Below are 16,724 nucleotides of genomic sequence, written 5' to 3'. Positions count from 1 at the left end.
GGGGTAAAATAAATAACATAGGAGCAGGGGAGAAGCCATTAGTCCCGGGTAAGAAGGGTAGGTAGGGCAAAAAAAAGAATGAAAAAGAAACGTCCCGGGAGAGGATCGAACTCTCAACCTCACGATTAACAGTCGTACGCGCTAACCTGTTATTTGAATTAGTGACTGGATGATGGGATGAATTTCTGAAAGGGCAAGCTTACCAATTGCGCCACCGAGACGACTCATTGAAGAACCCTGCTCAAATGTGCTATATGAGGGGCTACTTACTTATGGACACTTGCCTACCTTCGTTGATGGGTGCATCCGATCGTCTGTCTCGAGCTCCGATCGATAAGAAAGTTCTGTTGTTATCCTTGCTTTTGAATTTTGAGGGCGGTCATATTATTGTTGCATGCATACGATTTTCTGTAAAATGTTTTGGAGAAGATTTTGCTGGTCTGCTACTCCGTGTACTCAATAGGCATCGATGGGACGGCATTGACGAAGACGGCTGAGCATCAATCAATAGGAGCTTTAACCCGCGATATCACCTCTATCGCATTGCTAGAAGAAAGGTCTAGTAAGGATTGGTCTAGGAACCTATCTATTTAACTTTATCTATACTATGCCCTGTTGATCACCACTGAAGCTTCGAATCACTAGCCTTCTTCAGTGTGGATCCATGGTGTGCATTTTTACCTGGTGCAATCCCGTTGTCGAAGGAGACATGGATATCGCCAGTTAACTAGACCGCAATCGGCGCTCTAAATTGGCAGTTTGTTGATAGACTGATACTTACTAGTCCTCTATATAATCAACTGTTATGTCAGTGCTTGCGATTTACGTCTAATGTGAGTTGAAAGGTCTACACGCCACATATTTGCCGGTACATACTGCTGTTGACAGCTTTTAATCGAAATCTTGCACTTGGTGATCTTGTTTAGAAGTGGCTGTCAAGGTGTCGATTCCCTCCAGTGCAGGCGCTTGGGGGACAGGACGCATGCTTGCTAATTAGCAGGGAAACCATGTTCAATGGATGTGAAAGTTCTTAGGGATTATCTATAGAAACGGGCACGGGGAAGACAAGTCTCTGCGTTTAGACAACATCTGGTCCATGACTTCAGTGTCATTTTGGTTGTAGACTGTTTGGTCAATCGGCTTTCAAGATAGTTAGTCTACGGGCACCGACCCGAAAGATGACAGGTAGAGGCTACAGTAGAAAGGGTGCTATGCAAAAGGTGGGGTTTTGCAGATTTCAGCCGTCTTTTGGTCGTTGGAATGATTTCAAGGGTAAGTACCGCATTAAGGGCCAGCGGTAGAGGGTGGGTGGCCAGTTCGGGTGCGTTTATCGACAACTGCACCCGAGGGGGAGGCTTGAATGAGATAGGATCTCCAGCAGCTCCCTGTAAGACGAGATCTGGGGTCAACCGATCGCTTGTCATCTGGTAATAGGCCCAGCTCGGCAAAAAGAAGGGATGGCGGCAAAAAGTAGACAAAAGAAGCGTCCCGGGAGAGGATCGAACTCTCAACCTCACGATTAACAGTCGTACGCGCTAACCTGTAATATTGAATTAGTAACTGAGTGATGTTATGAGATGTTGAAGGACAAGCTTACCAATTGCGCCACCGAGACTACTCAGTTATTGCAGGGGTCTGGTTATGGCTTCATGAAGGGGGTCTTTGCAATGAGAATCAAACCCATCAGCCATCAATACGATGATGCTATTCCCAATGGGACAGTTGTTATGTCATGGGTGTTGGAATTCTGTCTGGTGGAAGAGCATCAGTGTCAGGGCAAGGGAAAATTGTGGATGTAATTTGCGTCATGCCCGATATGAAATCAGATGTATGGATAAGGTCATCTTGGATAGGTAACCTTTCCAACCACCCTGCGAAGATAGCTCTTATTACCCGCGACATACTGTTCTCATCAACATCTCTGACACCTGGAAAAAAAAAAAGTATCCGTACATGTATGGGATATTATCGCCATTCGGCTGGCTAGTCAGTAATGGTATAGTGGCTGATGTCCGGTTCATGTGGTGGTGAGTGGGAGTATAGCTGCCTGGCATGGTTGCTTGTGGAGGAATGACTGGCTGCAACGACGGTGTGTATCACTGCAGTGACCAGTGTAGTTCCAGAATCGGTCACGCGATTTGATAGTGGCAATCACTGGGGTCTACATAGATGTTGTGGAATTATGTCAGGTGATCTCGTGTCGTCGCCTTTGTTCCGGCTCCTACTACATCTTTCTACACACTACTCCGTGTATCCCCCACCTATCTATCCATCTTCATTCGATCTAGTCGGGTTACATACCGTCAAGATCCGTGGTCCTAATCAACCCTTGGCTATGTGGATTACGGCTGTTATACGAATGATCACCTTGCAACCGTCAGGCCTCTGCTGAGGCTCGAGGGGTAATCGACGCTACGGTGACCCGCGACACAACGTGTATGGCATGGCTGTCATGGCTTCACTCTTGGACGTTGCAAGGACAAAAAAGGAGAGCATTTTTCCGCTCGATGTGGTCCCTATTTTAATTGGCTGGTTCCTTGCCTTGCAGGGGGGGAAATAATGGGGTCTAAAAAGACAAAAAGTGAACGTCCCGGGAGAGGATCGAACTCTCAACCTCACGATTAACAGTCGTACGCGCTAACCTGTTATGCTGAATTAGTAACTGATGGAGTTGAATTGTATAGGAAGGTGAAGCTCACCAATTGCGCCACCGAGACAACTCGTTGATGCCGGCCCCGAGTTTTAGACTCCTCAATGCACGACTCCGATGAATCAGATCTGGGCATGGAATCGACATCGCTCGAACCTTGTTCAAGAACTCGACAGCGACTGCATATTGAGGTACTATGTATTTCTAAAGTATCTTGTGAGGCCATGTCTATTACACTAATCAGTTATTACAAACTTTTATATGCATGTTGAACCCTAGGTTATGCATGCATGTTGGTGATCTGCTTCTGTATATTTCGATGCTCCGCCGGCTACAGATCTCAATGACATGCCATGAAAAGCGCACACCACGGCTAGGGAAGACCACGAAACCAATGCAGACAGGCCACACATGCAACCACAACAACATCAAGCCCACAGGAAAAGAAGGATCTGAAGAAAGGCAACAGCTCCCTCACGTGGCCAGAAACGAGCCCACCCAACACAAAGGGCACCGGAACGCATTACCCACAAGAGAGCCGAAGAACAATTGATGATCAACGAGTACGATGTCCCTCTCACTGAGGCAGGTATGCGAAGAAATATGTGTGCCGATGACAGGTAGATCATCTACGGCCTCAGTGTCTGTGTTGTTTCCAATAGCAGCCAGACGCATACCATCTTCGCATGCACACTGCATGACGAGTTAATAAGAAGTCAGATGAGGGGCCAAAAGTACATATCCAACTCAGCTATCCCATGACAATCCATCCATATATTGGGATACACATGTGTCCAGTAAATATGGGCACCGTTTGAGAATACCATAGACTCCCCAGGAGCGACCAAGAGTGCATCATCCCAAGAACCATACTCAATCGATCAGGGGTTGTATAAGGCCGGAGCATATCCTCCCGATAATGGATGACAGACATGTTAACTTGGTACACCGAGCTAACGTTCCATCCCACAGACCACTAGATATAGTTTTCTGCATCTAGCCAACTCAGAGGGCATCAAAGAAACCCAAATAAACAGAACAACACCCGCCAAACGACATAGGTACAACCATAATAGGAAGAGAAGCGACGGTACCAATACCGTTGAATGCCAGACAAAACTGAACAACTGGACACAAAAACCACCGGAAAGAAAAAAATACGCTACGCCGTCCAAAACCAGAACGCCAAGGGACATATTAACTCAAACCGTAAGTAAGTAGCTACAATAGTAAGACTACGTCGCTAAAAGCCTGGAAGAATTCCCTCAACTATCGTAGCCAAGAATATAAACGTATCTACGCAATGATGGTAATATCGCTCGCCGGCCGGGGATCCCAGCTGAAGCATGTCAATCAGTTTGGTTCCCTGGGAGCTGCAGGTTGAATGCAGTCCCGGCCACCCAGAAGATGGAACAATACTGATGTGATCACAAAAACAGCACCCAGTGGCCGCATAGCTGGCAAAATTGCTATAGATGATGGAAGCAGTATACATGTAGGATGACCAGACAGCATCCCAAAGATATGCCCGGTCCATCTTTTATAACCCAGTCCAGTCATATTGGGCTTAAGGCCAAGATGCATAAGGGGACTAGGTATATCGAACAATGCTGGTTTTGTTGATCTCAATTTGCTGGAATTTCTAAGCCCCACCATGAATATGAAGCCCTTGTCGGCTACTCTGGACAAAGAGAGCAAAGCAACCTACTGTTAGCAAGGACACAACAGTGTCTTGAGCATATTAAACAGGATCAAAAAGAAACGGAACGGAACAGGACCATGGTTCCACCCAGATGGATAGGGGAAATGCAAAAAAGATGCGTCCCGGGAGAGGATCGAACTCTCAACCTCACGATTAACAGTCGTACGCGCTAACCTGTAATATTGAATTAGTAACTGAGTGATGTTGTGAGATGTTGAAGGACAAGCTTACCAATTGCGCCACCGAGACGAGTTCTTGGAGATGTTGCATCCTTAGTGCTACATAGACCACAGAAACTGGCCCATACTTTACTCTCATCGATGGTGTGGTTATGGCAGCTGTTGATGCCAAAGAAGCGAGGATAACAGGCCCAGTTAGCATAGTCCTCAGTGTGTATAGGATAAAATGCTATCTCAACCTCAACGGTCTAGAATATTTCCGAGGCTCCTGGTGACGTGCCCTGGCCCATCACGTGTAACCCCTCCATGATTACATTATCCGATAGCGCGCACCATCCCCGAAAGAGCAAACCGTAAACAGATGCGACCCGACGGCAAAACACCGCCCGCAAAAACACTCCCCAGACATTAACATCCGGCAACCATCCACTCGGTCCCCATCGCCTATGCACCTGATCTTCTAGTTCATGGGGCTGGATCAGAGTCGCAACCATGAGGATTACGGAGATTATCATTGACGTAAGTCAGGCTACTTGAGTTGCCGGGAATGTGTGATTGTTGACTTGAACCACAGGGCTTCAAATCGTACGCTGTGCGTACGGTGATTTCGGGATGGTATGCGCCGATTGAGATGTGATTCCTTTACCGGCGATTGACATCTTTCTTTTTGTAGGGACGAATCCTTCAACTCCATCACTGGCCTCAACGGTAGTGGTAAATCCAACATTCTCGATGCCATCTGTTTCGTCCTCGGTATCACGAACATGTCCACCGTTCGTGCGCAAAACCTCCAGGATCTGATCTACAAGCGTGGTCAAGCCGGTGTGACCAAGGCCAGTGTGACGATCGTCTTCGATAACCGCGACACAGCCAAATCGCCCATCGGCTTCGAAGAGTATGCGACCATCTCAGTGACCCGGCAAATCGTCCTCGGTGGCACGAGCAAATATCTGATCAACGGCCACCGTGCGCAGCAACAGACGGTGCAGAACTTGTTCCAGAGTGTGCAGCTGAATATCAATAACCCCAATTTCCTTATTATGCAAGGTCGGATTACGAAGGTCTTGAACATGAAGCCCGTCGAAATTCTGTCGATGATCGAGGAAGCGGCCGGTACACGAATGTTTGAGGACAGGAGGGAGAAGGCCGTGAAGACGATGGGCAAGAAGGAGCTGAAGCTGCGCGAAATCGAGGAACTGCTGAAGGAGGAAATCGAGCCCAAGCTGGAGAAGCTTCGGTCTGAAAAGCGAGCTTTCCTCGATTTCCAGCAGACTCAGAATGACTTGGAGCGCTTGACCCGACTGGTGGTTGCACACGACTATCTCAGAGGCAATGAGCGACTACGGGTTACTGGTGAAGAATGCGAACACAAGAGGCGCAGGGCGCAGGCGCTGGAGGACAATGCGGCCAAGCTTAAGAGTGAGATTGCTCACCTTGAAGAGGATGTGAAGCGGGTCCGGGCCGCTCGCGATAAGGAACTACGAAAGGGAGGCAAATTCCAAGCCCTCGAGGATGAGGTCAAATCCCACTCGCATGAACTTGTTCGATTGACGACCGTTTTCGATCTGAAGAACGCTAGTATTGCCGAAGAAAAAGAGAAGAGAACCGAAGTCCAGAAAACAGTGAACGACTTGGAGAAGGTTCTCAAGGAAAAGAAGAAGATCTACGATAAACTCCAGGCGCAGTACGACGCCGCGAAAGCCGAGCTTGATGCTCAGACAGCCGAGGTGGAGCAGAAGGAGGAATTGCTCCAGACGCTACAAACTGGTGTCGCTTCAAAAGAAGGTCAGGAAAGTGGCTATCAGGGCCAGCTCCAGGACGCCCGTAACCGGGCTAGCACAGCCGCCACCGAACAAGAACAGGCCAAACTCAAGATCGCCAATCTGGAGAAGAGGATCAAGGAAGAAGAACCTCGGGCGAAAAAGGCAAAGGAACAGAACTCCGGCCTTCTGAAAGAACTGGAGGGCCTGAAGACCCAGGCCAAGAAGCTTGAATCGGAGCTTACCCGGCTGGGATTTGAGCCTGGCCGTGAGGAACAGCTCTACCAGCAGCAGACTGAACTCCAAAAGGAGATCCGGGAGTTGCGCCAGAGGGCCGACGGGCTTCAAAGAAAGGTCGCAAATGTCGACTTCAACTACACTGATCCCCACCCCCATTTCGATCGATCCAAGGTCAAGGGTCTGGTTGCTCAGCTCTTTAGTCTCGACAAAGAGAAGCTCCAAGCTGCCACAGCCCTTGAGATCTGTGCGGGCGGCCGCCTGTACAACGTCGTTGTCGACAGTGCCGAAACCGGTACCCAACTGCTCCAGAAAGGACGATTGAAGAAGCGGGTGACCATCATCCCTCTCAACAAAATCTCGTCCTTCGTTGCCTCGGCGGAGAAGATCGGAGCGGCGCAAAAGATCGCGCCCGGAAAAGTCGACCTTGCCTTGTCCCTCATTGGGTACGACGACGAAGTCACAGCGGCTATGAACTACGTGTTCGGCAATACCCTGATTTGCAATGATGCTGACACAGCCAAGAGGGTCACTTTCGACCCTGCGGTTCGAATCAAGAGTGTGACGCTCGAGGGTGATGTCTATGACCCGTCCGGTACCTTGTCCGGAGGCAGTGCGCCTAACTCGAGCGGCGTGCTTGTTACCCTGCAGAAATTCAACGAAATCACGAGGGAGATCCGGAGCAAGGAGCGACAACTGGCTACTGTGGAGGATACCATGCGGAAGGAGAAGAAAAAGCTTGACGCCGCGCGTACCATCAAGCAGGAGCTGGACCTTAAGACCCACGAGATTAAACTCACGGAGGAGCAAATCAGCAGCAACTCATCCTCCTCGGTAAGTCTCATCCGACCCCTTTTCTTAGCCCAAACTTACATGATTAGATCATTCACGCCGTTGAAGAAATGAAAGCGAACATCGAGCAGCTGAAGAAAGACATTTCCGACGCAAAGACTCGCCAAAGTGAGGCATCCAAGGATATCAAACGGATCGAGAAGGACATGAGTGAGTTCAATGACAACAAGGACAGCAAACTCGCGGAACTGCAGGATTCGCTGGATTCTCTCAAGAAAAGTCTGGCCAAGAACTCCAATTCGGTCAAGTCCCTGCAGAAAGAGCTTCAGAACTCCCGACTGGAGCTGGAGCAGGTTGGCGGTGATCTTTCTGCGGCCGAGGAACAGAGCGCCGAGACTGAGAACACCCTCAAGGCCCAGATGGAGGAGATCCAGTCTCTGAAGAGAGAGCAAGCTCGAATTAAGGTATGGGATAATGATTGATTGCTATTGATGGTCGCTAACAGCCATAGGACGCCCACGACATTGCCCAGGCTCATCTTGATGATGAAAGGGCTAAGCTCACCGGCTTTGATGATGAACTGCGTGAACTTGAGCAGACGAAACAGTCGAAGAACTCCCAGGTTACGGAAGAGGGCTTGGAGATCCAGAAGCTGGGTCACCAGCTTGACAAACTGCAGAAAGACCAACACGCCGCGGCGCAGACGGTGGCCCACATGGAGGAGGAGCACGAATGGATCGCCGACGAGAAGGACAACTTCGGACGCTCCAACACGGCTTATGATTTCAAGAACCAGAACATCGCCGAGTGCAAGTCGACTCTGCGCAACCTGACGGAGCGGTTCCAGGGCATGAAGAAAAAGATCAACCCGAAGGTCATGAACATGATCGACAGCGTTGAGAAGAAGGAGGCGGCGTTGAAGAACATGATGAAGACTGTCATCCGCGACAAGAGCAAGATCGAAGAGACCATCATCAACTTGAACGAGTACAAGAAGGAGGCCCTCCACAAGACATGGACCAAGGTCACCGCCGACTTTGGACAGATCTTCGCCGACCTCCTGCCCGGCAGTTTCGCCAAGCTGGAACCCCCCGAGGGCAAGGATATCACCGAAGGTCTGGAGGTCAAGGTGTCTCTGGGCAAGGTTTGGAAGCAGAGCTTGACTGAGCTGAGTGGTGGACAACGGTACGTATCTTCGACCCCTCTCGAGGCATAGGGCTAATGTGTGTATAGGTCTCTCATTGCGCTCTCGCTGATCATGGCGCTGCTGCAATTCAAACCGGCCCCGATGTACATTCTGGACGAGGTCGACGCCGCGCTGGATCTGTCGCACACGCAGAACATTGGTCGGTTGATCAAGACGCGGTTCAAGGGATCGCAGTTTATCATTGTGTCGCTGAAGGACGGCATGTTCCAGAACGCCAACCGCATCTTCCGGACGAGGTTCAGCGAAGGAACAAGTGTAGTCCAGGCCCTGACTCCCGCCGATTTGAAGTAGATTTGAGGTGGTTTATTCTTCGTTTGTCTATATTGCTCTGGTGCGTTGGAATCTTTGGTTGGACCTGGGACAGGAGCTACATGACGGGCATGGGACTAGGTGTTTCGGATGATGTATATGATTTCTGGATGATTCTGCCGGTTTACTCCTATCATCTTATGAGAAATGTTAATGATGGATGCGAGGATCCGAGTAGAGATAGGGGCGAAAGGGAAAAAAGGGATAAAAAGGACTGTAGTCGTCCGTCGATCCCCTTTCCTAGGGCATGGTTGCTTTTTTGCCAGTCCCCTGGCCAAACCTACTTAGCTATTCAAAGCCCCCGAGACCCGGTCGGACAACGTGCCCGCTCCGTTCCGAGTGTCCCACCGCCACCTCGCCGCTTCCCCCAATCTGCCGCGGCATCCTCATCATTATTCCACCCTCCCATTCACCCCAACGCCGCAGTCTGGCCCTTCCAGCTAGCCCTCTCGTTCACTCCACCATCCCCTCTCTGTCGCGACTCCTCATCCGACCGACTCGCGTCTCCCCGACTTCTCACATCCACCCGTTCCTCATCCAGCACCGTCACAATGCCCGACGAAGAGCCGTCCCTGAACATCCCCTCTCTCCTCACCCTCGCCGTGGTGTCATTCTTCGTGCTCCGCTGGTTCCTCAACCGCGATGGGGAACCCAGCCCCGGAAGCGGTCGCAGTCGCGCACGCGGCGTCGTTGACCCAGCCCAAGTAGAGCAGATCTCTCAGATGTTCCCTCAGCTCAGCGCCCGGGAGATTATGTGGGATCTGCAGCGCAACGGGGGGAATGTTGCGGCGACGACTGAAAGAATTCTGACAGGTCGGGGGTTGGAAGTGGTATGTGCCTTTTCCTTCGTGATACTTTTCCCTTCATGATACCCGCTTGGCATCTTTTGCGCGCTTTCCATCCACCCCCTCTTTCTCCCTTCTCGCGCCCCGCACGGATGTCATCAACTAATGAAATGGCAATATAGCCGCCCCCGTCCTTCCAACCTCAGATCGCCGTCCCCTCCACGGCCCCGGTGCAATCCACGCCCAGCCGTAGCACCTCCAAGGCCGACGGTCAGGATCTGATCTCTCGCTACAACCTCCGCGCCAAAGTCGATGCCGAGAACGGCGCCGAGCTGCAGGCCCCCTCGACGGGCTGGTCGCAGAGCAAGGAGGAGCGCCAGCGCCTGCTTCAGAAGCGGAGGGACGAGATGATTCTGGCGGCGCGAAGGAAGATGATGCAGAAAGACCAGAGCGTCGCTTAAGAGTTGCATCATGGACTGAATTCAGGGCCTGTGCGTTGCAGGGTGCCTGACGGCTCTTCTTTTCGTTGTGTATTCAGTTTGGATCCCTTTTCTCTCCTTCGGTTGTTATATACCTCTTGTCGTCGGCGTTGGGATGTGTAGGATCCGATCGATGCTGGCATTTCCTGCATTGTTTTCATTTTCTTGTTTTCTTCGGAGATTGCCATGGTGATGTCCATTGCTTTATTCTCTTTCTTTTCCTCTCCTCTCTGCTTCAAAGCGTCGCATGCGGATGGTGTTTGATAGGTGGAATGAATGGACTACCACTAGAATGACCTTCACTCGCCAACCAATCCATCATTGATATAGGGTATATATACATCTGAACGTCCATGTATGCGCATGCCAATATATCCTGCCCGAGAACTCCGTCCATGAAACAACAAACAACGCGAAAAGACCTCTGATATGTCGATCTAAAACTCCATTTCATCATCCTCATAGTCCTGTGTACCGTCATACCCGCCATTCGCCATCTCCTCAGCCATTTCCTCCCGACGAGCCTGTTCTTTCGACGCTCCAATCCGCCTACCATCATTAGTATCACACCACACCAAGCAACAGTAGCGAAAGCACATACCTAAGCCCATCCACAACCCCCGTAATGAACCTCCTCTCCTCGCCCAGCTCCATCGCTCCAACGCCCGTCAACGCAACCCCACCGCCCCCCATCGCCGCCGCATCCAACACATCCACGCCCGACCGGATCTTCGCCATCCGCACCTCCCTCAACTCCTTCAACAGCCGCCTTGTCTGATCCGGCTCCACCAGATCATCGCTCGCCGCTTCCAGCAGCATCGTCCCCACTTCCAGCCAATGGAACGGCAGGGCCGGCGGCTCGCCCGGCGGGATATGATCGCGTGCCGCATTCTGGGGTAGGAAAGGTGGGGCGGCGTAGTATTTCTGGCCGGAGGGGGTGTAGCGCGGTGCAGCTATGGGTGGTCGACGGTCTCGGGGTGTGGGTTGGCCGGGGAGTGGTGGGGGAGGGGAGAACGCGTGCTGGTATTCGTCGTTTTTGGTCTCAATTTCTAGGATGAGTTCGAGGGATTCCGGGTGTAGCCATGGTGGGGGAAGGATGTTGGCGCGGCGTTGGCGTTTGAGGAGGAGGGCGAGCCAGAGGGGGAGGGAGGCGCGTCGGGGGGGTAGGAGGGGTTCGACCGGGCCCTTTTTGTTCGTTAGTGGTGGTAGTATTTGAATTGGTGGTAGTGCATACCCCCAGGAGCTCAAGTCCCTCGAGACGCTGACGAGGTAGAATGGTGACCATCTCCATCTCGGCCAGGAAGGAGATCTCCGGGGGCGTGATGCCCCGCGGGAGGAGAAAGGCCATTGACCCTCACGGCGCGGGATGGGCGGACTGGCCGGATAGTAGGAGTCAGGGACGTGTCGGATCAGTCGGATGGGAGTATCCCATGCTCTGGAGTCTGTCTGTGCTGGATGAAGGGGAGCTGCAGGCGTTTCTTCAAAATCGATCGCGATGCGTTATTGCCCGATGCGGAGTGTTTGGCTGGTTTGCACTGGGCTTTGGACTGGGGTTTCTCGACTGTGGAGTGAAGTGGCATTTCAGCTCGTGTCAAGCATGTCACGCTCCTTCATCATTCGACCATGAATGCGCAACCCAAGTCGGGCGTGGCCCTGGCTGCCCGCTACGCGATCCCCTTTGTTCTTCTGCTGATCCCTCTTTGGATGGCCAAGATCAATGCCGTCGTTCCCGAACCGTATCTAGACGAGGCCTTCCATGTCCCCCAGGCCCAGGCCTACTGGGCTCATAAATGGACGCATTGGGATCCCAAGATCACCACTCCTCCGGGATTGTATCTCTGGTCCTATGTGCTGTGTGTGATTGCGCTCTTCCTGCGCGGTTCCCCCACGGAGCTCACCCCGGATGCTCTGCGTGCGACCAACGTGGCCGCCACCGCCGTGGCTCTGCCGTTGCGATTGCAGACCCTGTTGGATCGGCTGCGCAGGACACGCAACACTCGCCCTTCTGGCGCGTGGCTGAGTCATACCGTTTTGAACATCTGCCTCTTTCCCCCGCTGTTCTTTTTCTCCGGCTTGTACTACACCGATATCTTGGCGTTGTTGGTGGTCATTGAAGCATACAACTGGGATCTGAAGCGGTCGCAAGGTGCGTTTGCGCCGCTGCAGACGCTGGTATTTATTGTGCTGGGATTGGCGACGCTGGCCTTCCGACAGACCAACATCTTCTGGGTGGCAATCTTCCTGGGCGGGTTGCAGGTCGTGCGGCGGTTACGGCTGTCGTCTAAAAGATGCGAATCGTCGGGCTTTGCGGACGTTGCGAAGGCGGGGTGGACGAATCAGCTGTATGATCCGTTTGTGTCGGAGGCTTCGATTGCAGGTTAGTCTGCTGTTGCTGCGCTGATGCTAATTGTGGCCGATGCTGACTGGGATAGACTACTTCAAAACGGCTGTTTCGCTGGTGCTGGTTGCTGTGAACAACCTGGGCTCGGTGATCGGCTCGGCTCTTCCGTATTTGATTATACTGGCTGGATTTGGCGGATTCGTGCTGTGGAACGATGGTGTGGTTTTGGGTAGGTTCACTGCTCATTTTTGAGTGCTAAACTGACAACCACAGGACACAAGGAGTTCCACACGGCTGGCTTGCATCTGCCTCAGATGCTTTACATCTGGCCCTACTTCGTGTTCTTTTCCTGGCCCCTCCTCCTCTCGCCGGTCGTCAATCTGGTTCTTCCCAAGTCGCTTCTGCCAAAGTTCCTCGACTTTGGCTTTCCGAAGAAACAGAAGGGCCTTCCTAAGCTGCTGACAGCGCTTGTGGTTCTTCCAATTATGCTGGCTGTGGTCCATTTCAACACCATTGTGCATCCCTTCACACTGGCCGACAACCGGCACTATGTTTTCTACGTCTTCCGCATTCTGCTGCGCACGCACCCTGCTATCAAGTACGCCGCGGTGGTGGTGTACTTCCTCTGCGCGTGGATGGTCATTTCGGCTTTCGGATTCTCGACCGTTGCAGCTGTCCCCCAGTTGATGCGTGTTCCGCAGACTGGTCCCCAGCCCGTCCCAGTGCCGCAGAAGCCGGACCAGAAGCCGGATCAGAAGAAGGCCGAGCGTCGGAAGACCAAGAAAACTGCGCAATCCCAGCCCAAGCCCGAGCCGATCCCGTTCCAGTCGTTTGCCCGGATCCAGGAGCACATTGCGCAGCGACAGAAGCAGCACCAGGGCGCGCCGCAGGTGAGCTTTGTGCTCGTGTGGCTTGCAGCCACGGCGCTGTCGTTGATCACGGCGCCGCTTGTGGAGCCGCGGTACTTTATCATCCCGTGGGTGATGTGGCGTCTGCATCTGCCGCCGCTGCCAACGCCGGTGGTGCACCGGCAGCGGGCTCGCGATGCGGCTGAGGAGCTTAACGCGAAGGTGGCGACGAATATGGCTTTGTTCCTGGAGACGTATTGGTTCCTGGTGATCAATGCGGTGACGGGGTACATTTTCTTGTACTGCGGGTTTGAATGGCCTCAGGAACCGGGGAAGGTGCAGCGATTCATGTGGTGATGATACTGTAGTGTAGTGTATGTATATTAGTGTATAGTAGATTTAGATTGTCGGTGTATAATAGTCAATGTATAGTAGATTTAAAGTGCTGATGCAACCCAACGGACTACAGAATCTGTAAACAAATTGTATGTCATGGACCAACTGTATCTGCAAACCCGGTGGTGACATCCTCCGCCTTCCTCCGCATCATCACTTCATCCCACTTCTCCCTCAGACAAAATGGACGACCCAGACCGTCCCACCAAAAGGACCAAGCTATCCAACACAACCGATTCCTCTCTCCCAGGAACAAACAACGACGACAACCATCATGTTCCCCTAGCATCTCTACACCGTTCCATCACACCCCCATCCCTATCCCGCGCCACACACCACAACAATGTCTTCCCTCCCCAACCCCAGCCCAATAATAATATCAACCTCAACTTCAACACCAATACCAATAACAAAAAAGAGAAGAAGATCCTCCCCTCTCCCATCCAACTAACCCACATCCGCGACCTCCCCACAACCCACAACACTTCCACTCTCCGTCTACGCGACATCCTCAGCTCCCCTCTAATTCGCGAATGCTGGCAATTCAACTACCTCTTCGATGTGGATTTTCTTATGAACCAGTTCGACGAGGATGTACGACACCTAGTCAAAGTGAAGGTCGTTCATGGGTCGTGGAAGAAAGAGGCGGACAATCGGGTGAGGATTGATGTATGACCCCTTCCCTTCCCTCCCCTCTCCTAACTATAGGGTGTATGTGAGAGGGTTAAAACGTGCTAAGAGGGAATGGATGTTTGTAGGAAGCATGTACGCGCTATCCCAACGTCGAAGCTATCACAGCTTACATGCCCGAACCATTTGGAACACATCATTCGAAGATGATGGTGTTGGTCAGGTGGGATGATGTGGTGGAGTATTTACCCCTAACTTTCCTTTTCTTGTAGTATAAGGGATATGCTAATGGCTATATAGAGTGGTGATCCACACGGCAAATATGATCCCAGGTGACTGGACGAACATGACCCAGGCCGTGTGGCGGTCTCCTCTTCTCCCACTTTCCACTTCCCCTCGGGGTCAAGGGGATGTAGGGCCAGGGGGTAAGTTCAAAAGAGACCTGCTATCGTATTTAAGAGCGTATGGTCCCAAGAAGACGGGTTCGCTGGTTGAGCAGCTGGAGAAGTATGATTTCGGTGCCGTGAGAGCGGCGTTGGTGGCAAGTGTGCCTTCGAAGGTGAAGATGGGAGGTTATGATGAGATAAAGACGTGGTGGGGATGGTTGGGCCTAAGGGATGTTTTACGCTCTGTTCCTGTGTCTCCTAGCTCTACGGAGGGGGATAAGAAGAAGGGGGGACCGCATATTGTCACCCAGGTATGTCTACTGCCATTCGGGTTATCAATCGATACTGACAAGAAAGATATCCTCCATCGCCACCCTGGGTCAAACGTCCAAATGGCTCAACGATGTCTTTTTCACCTCTCTCGCCCCATCATCACAAGCACCAGATACTCCTAGGTCTAAGCCCACCTTCTCGATCATATTCCCTACTCCCGACGAAATGCGCCGCTCCTTGAACGGCTACGGCTCCGGCGGCTCCATTCACATGAAACTGCAGAGCGCGGCACAGCAGAAACAATTACAGTATCTGCGGCCGTATCTATGTCGCTGGGCGGGTGATGAGAATACGGACCGTGACGCGGGTCGACGGCGCGCAGCACCCCATGTCAAGACGTATATCCGGTATGCGACGGAGGAGATGGACCGGATCGATTGGGCGATGGTGACCTCGGCGAATCTGTCGACGCAGGCGTGGGGGGCTGCCGTGAATGGCAACGGGGAGGTGAGGGTATGTAGTTGGGAAATTGGGGTTGTGGTGTGGCCGGAGTTGTTGGGTGCAGAGGGAAGTGAAGATGCAAAGGGGAGTGGGAATACAGTAATGATCCCTTGCTTCCGAACAGACACACCCGATGCAGCTGCAGCTGCAGCCGTGGATGCAGACACCGTCATTGGCTTCCGCATGCCCTACGACCTCCCATTGACACGATATACAGCCGATGATATCCCCTGGTGCGCAACAGCGAGCCACAGCGAACCAGACTGGCTCGGACAGACATGGGAGGATTAATGCCACCATTTACAGCTACCCATTCCCTACCCTACCCTACAACCACATCCCCCACATAGATGAACCCCCAGACAGCAAACAGCAGCCAGATTGAATCAAATCGATGACTATGAAATATCTCATAACTCATCCACTATCCATCTTTATCTCCCAATCACAAGAGACCAAAAAAGAGAATCTAATCGCGAGTTCCATACTTCTCAATCAAAGCATTAACCTCCTTGATGTAAAGAGCCTGAGCCTTGGCCTGGCTAATGTGGCTGATTTCCTTCCAGGCGTTGTACTTGAACTTAGCCTACACACAACACAACACATATTAGCCAAGATTCCACCAAACCAAAACCTCAACCCCCACAGACCTGAAAAAAAGAGAGGGAGAGAAAGAAAAACATACCTCCATCTGATAAAACGACGGCTGAGCAGGTGTCTCGTTCCTCGAGCGCTTGAAGTACTTGTACAGCTATATTCATTTCCCAAACAGATTAGCATTTTCATTTCCACATCCACACATCCCACCCAATATCCCCCTCCAACAACCACAACACAACGCAAAGAAAAATAAAAGAAATACTAACAGCCAACTTCTCCTCCGTCCCAGGCTCCGAAACCAACATCTTCACCAACTCAGTAGCGAACTCAAACCCGTTCTTCAGGGCAGCAGCCTGCTCGCCCTCAACGGAGGCGTTGTCATCACCGGCCAAGACGATCTCGATGGCGGCGGACAGAGCCGAGGTGTCGATCTTGTTGGCGGCGGTTTGGACCTCGGCGGTGAACTTGGCGCCGGATTGCGCGGTCGAGAGGGCTTCAGTGAATTTGGGGACGGACATTTTTGGTGGTGGTGGTGGTGATGGTGGTGGTGGTGTGTAGTAGTGGTGGAGGTTGGATGAGGGGAGGGGGAGGGGAAGGTTCTTAGCTTGGGAGGGAAGCTGGGAGTTGAGTGGTGGGTGGGAAAGGTGGG

General features: G+C 52.1%; 6 protein-coding genes and 3 non-coding genes across 9 annotated transcripts; 4 read left to right on the top strand and 5 right to left on the bottom strand.

Moving 5' to 3' along the window:
• Nucleotides 1-90: 90 nt before the first annotated feature.
• BO94DRAFT_t184 lies at nucleotides 91-221 on the bottom strand. The gene has a single exon. It is a non-coding gene; the product is annotated as a tRNA-Glu (tRNA).
• A 1,263-nt stretch (nucleotides 222-1,484) lies between these two features.
• BO94DRAFT_t183 lies at nucleotides 1,485-1,615 on the bottom strand. The gene has a single exon. It is a non-coding gene; the product is annotated as a tRNA-Sec (tRNA).
• A 2,855-nt stretch (nucleotides 1,616-4,470) lies between these two features.
• Nucleotides 4,471-4,601, bottom strand: BO94DRAFT_t182. The gene has a single exon. It is a non-coding gene; the product is annotated as a tRNA-Sec (tRNA).
• Nucleotides 4,602-4,920: 319 nt separating this feature from the next.
• BO94DRAFT_566777 (condensin subunit SMC2) lies at nucleotides 4,921-9,004 on the top strand. Its single transcript, XM_025614582.1, has 6 exons — nucleotides 4,921-5,050; nucleotides 5,106-5,146; nucleotides 5,205-7,362; nucleotides 7,410-7,784; nucleotides 7,832-8,505; nucleotides 8,554-9,004. The coding sequence occupies exons 1-6, from the start codon at nucleotides 5,024-5,026 to the stop codon at nucleotides 8,816-8,818; spliced, it is 3,540 nt and encodes a 1,179-aa protein (XP_025466609.1). The 5' UTR covers nucleotides 4,921-5,023; the 3' UTR covers nucleotides 8,819-9,004.
• Nucleotides 9,005-9,085: 81 nt separating this feature from the next.
• On the top strand, nucleotides 9,086-10,479 carry BO94DRAFT_536277 (CUE domain-containing protein). Its single transcript, XM_025611978.1, has 2 exons — nucleotides 9,086-9,666; nucleotides 9,804-10,479. Exons 1-2 carry the CDS (start codon nucleotides 9,388-9,390, stop codon nucleotides 10,080-10,082), a joined length of 558 nt encoding a protein of 185 aa, XP_025466608.1. The 5' UTR covers nucleotides 9,086-9,387; the 3' UTR covers nucleotides 10,083-10,479.
• Nucleotides 10,340-11,650, bottom strand: psf2 (DNA replication protein PSF2). Its single transcript, XM_025609235.1, has 3 exons — nucleotides 11,335-11,650; nucleotides 10,702-11,285; nucleotides 10,340-10,649 (listed from the first exon to the last, which is right to left on the bottom strand). The coding sequence occupies exons 1-3, from the start codon at nucleotides 11,446-11,448 to the stop codon at nucleotides 10,538-10,540; spliced, it is 810 nt and encodes a 269-aa protein (XP_025466607.1). The 5' UTR covers nucleotides 11,449-11,650; the 3' UTR covers nucleotides 10,340-10,537.
• A 51-nt stretch (nucleotides 11,651-11,701) lies between these two features.
• alg10 (dolichyl-P-Glc:Glc(2)Man(9)GlcNAc(2)-PP-dolichol alpha-1,2- glucosyltransferase) lies at nucleotides 11,702-13,729 on the top strand. The gene is made up of 3 exons (XM_025609234.1): nucleotides 11,702-12,477; nucleotides 12,533-12,670; nucleotides 12,715-13,729. Exons 1-3 carry the CDS (start codon nucleotides 11,724-11,726, stop codon nucleotides 13,644-13,646), a joined length of 1,824 nt encoding a protein of 607 aa, XP_025466606.1. The 5' UTR covers nucleotides 11,702-11,723; the 3' UTR covers nucleotides 13,647-13,729.
• Nucleotides 13,730-13,868: 139 nt separating this feature from the next.
• BO94DRAFT_518965 (tyrosyl-DNA phosphodiesterase 1) lies at nucleotides 13,869-15,901 on the top strand (the record flags this gene model as incomplete). The annotated part of the gene is made up of 4 exons (XM_025610050.1): nucleotides 13,869-14,354; nucleotides 14,444-14,556; nucleotides 14,616-15,012; nucleotides 15,059-15,901. 4 exons carry the CDS (start codon nucleotides 13,869-13,871, stop codon nucleotides 15,764-15,766), a joined length of 1,704 nt encoding a protein of 567 aa, XP_025466605.1. The 3' UTR covers nucleotides 15,767-15,901.
• Nucleotides 15,594-16,617, bottom strand: BO94DRAFT_536273 (acyl-CoA binding protein). Its single transcript, XM_025611977.1, has 3 exons — nucleotides 16,342-16,617; nucleotides 16,161-16,226; nucleotides 15,594-16,061 (listed from the first exon to the last, which is right to left on the bottom strand). The coding sequence occupies exons 1-3, from the start codon at nucleotides 16,591-16,593 to the stop codon at nucleotides 15,945-15,947; spliced, it is 435 nt and encodes a 144-aa protein (XP_025466604.1). The 5' UTR covers nucleotides 16,594-16,617; the 3' UTR covers nucleotides 15,594-15,944.
• Nucleotides 16,618-16,724: the final 107 nt, after the last annotated feature.

Source organism: Aspergillus sclerotioniger (assembly GCF_003184525.1).
Source record: "Aspergillus sclerotioniger CBS 115572 chromosome Unknown BO94scaffold_17, whole genome shotgun sequence".
Taxonomy (NCBI): domain Eukaryota; kingdom Fungi; phylum Ascomycota; class Eurotiomycetes; order Eurotiales; family Aspergillaceae; genus Aspergillus; species Aspergillus sclerotioniger.
The sequence above is the reverse complement of the archived record's forward strand: the minus strand, read 5'-3'. Positions and strand labels throughout refer to the sequence as shown.

Bases quoted from the DNA above. Each gene is read 5' to 3' on its own strand.
- BO94DRAFT_566777 (XM_025614582.1), top strand. From the start codon at position 5,024: ATGAGGATTACGGAGATTATCATTGAC. The intron at 7,785-7,831 runs GTATGGGATAAT...TAACAGCCATAG, and splicing joins GAGAGCAAGCTCGAATTAAG to GACGCCCACGACATTGCCCA. The intron at 8,506-8,553 runs GTACGTATCTTC...ATGTGTGTATAG, and splicing joins GAGCTGAGTGGTGGACAACG to GTCTCTCATTGCGCTCTCGC.
- alg10 (XM_025609234.1), top strand. From the start codon at position 11,724: ATGAATGCGCAACCCAAGTCGGGCGTGGCCCTGGCTGCCCGCTACGCG. The intron at 12,478-12,532 runs GTTAGTCTGCTG...TGACTGGGATAG, and splicing joins GTCGGAGGCTTCGATTGCAG to ACTACTTCAAAACGGCTGTT. The intron at 12,671-12,714 runs GTAGGTTCACTG...TGACAACCACAG, and splicing joins GAACGATGGTGTGGTTTTGG to GACACAAGGAGTTCCACACG.
- psf2 (XM_025609235.1), bottom strand. From the start codon at position 11,448: ATGGCCTTTCTCCTCCCGCGGGGCATCACGCCCCCGGAGATCTCCTTC. The intron at 11,286-11,334 runs GTATGCACTACC...ACGAACAAAAAG, and splicing joins AGGGACTTGAGCTCCTGGGG to GGCCCGGTCGAACCCCTCCT. The intron at 10,650-10,701 runs GTATGTGCTTTC...TAATGATGGTAG, and splicing joins GGGGTTGTGGATGGGCTTAG to GCGGATTGGAGCGTCGAAAG.
- BO94DRAFT_536277 (XM_025611978.1), top strand. From the start codon at position 9,388: ATGCCCGACGAAGAGCCGTCCCTGAACATCCCCTCTCTCCTCACCCTC. The intron at 9,667-9,803 runs GTATGTGCCTTT...ATGGCAATATAG, and splicing joins CAGGTCGGGGGTTGGAAGTG to CCGCCCCCGTCCTTCCAACC.
- BO94DRAFT_536273 (XM_025611977.1), bottom strand. From the start codon at position 16,593: ATGTCCGTCCCCAAATTCACTGAAGCCCTCTCGACCGCGCAATCCGGC. The intron at 16,227-16,341 runs GTTAGTATTTCT...AAATGAATATAG, and splicing joins GGACGGAGGAGAAGTTGGCT to CTGTACAAGTACTTCAAGCG. The intron at 16,062-16,160 runs GTATGTTTTTCT...TGTTGTGTGTAG, and splicing joins CGTCGTTTTATCAGATGGAG to GCTAAGTTCAAGTACAACGC.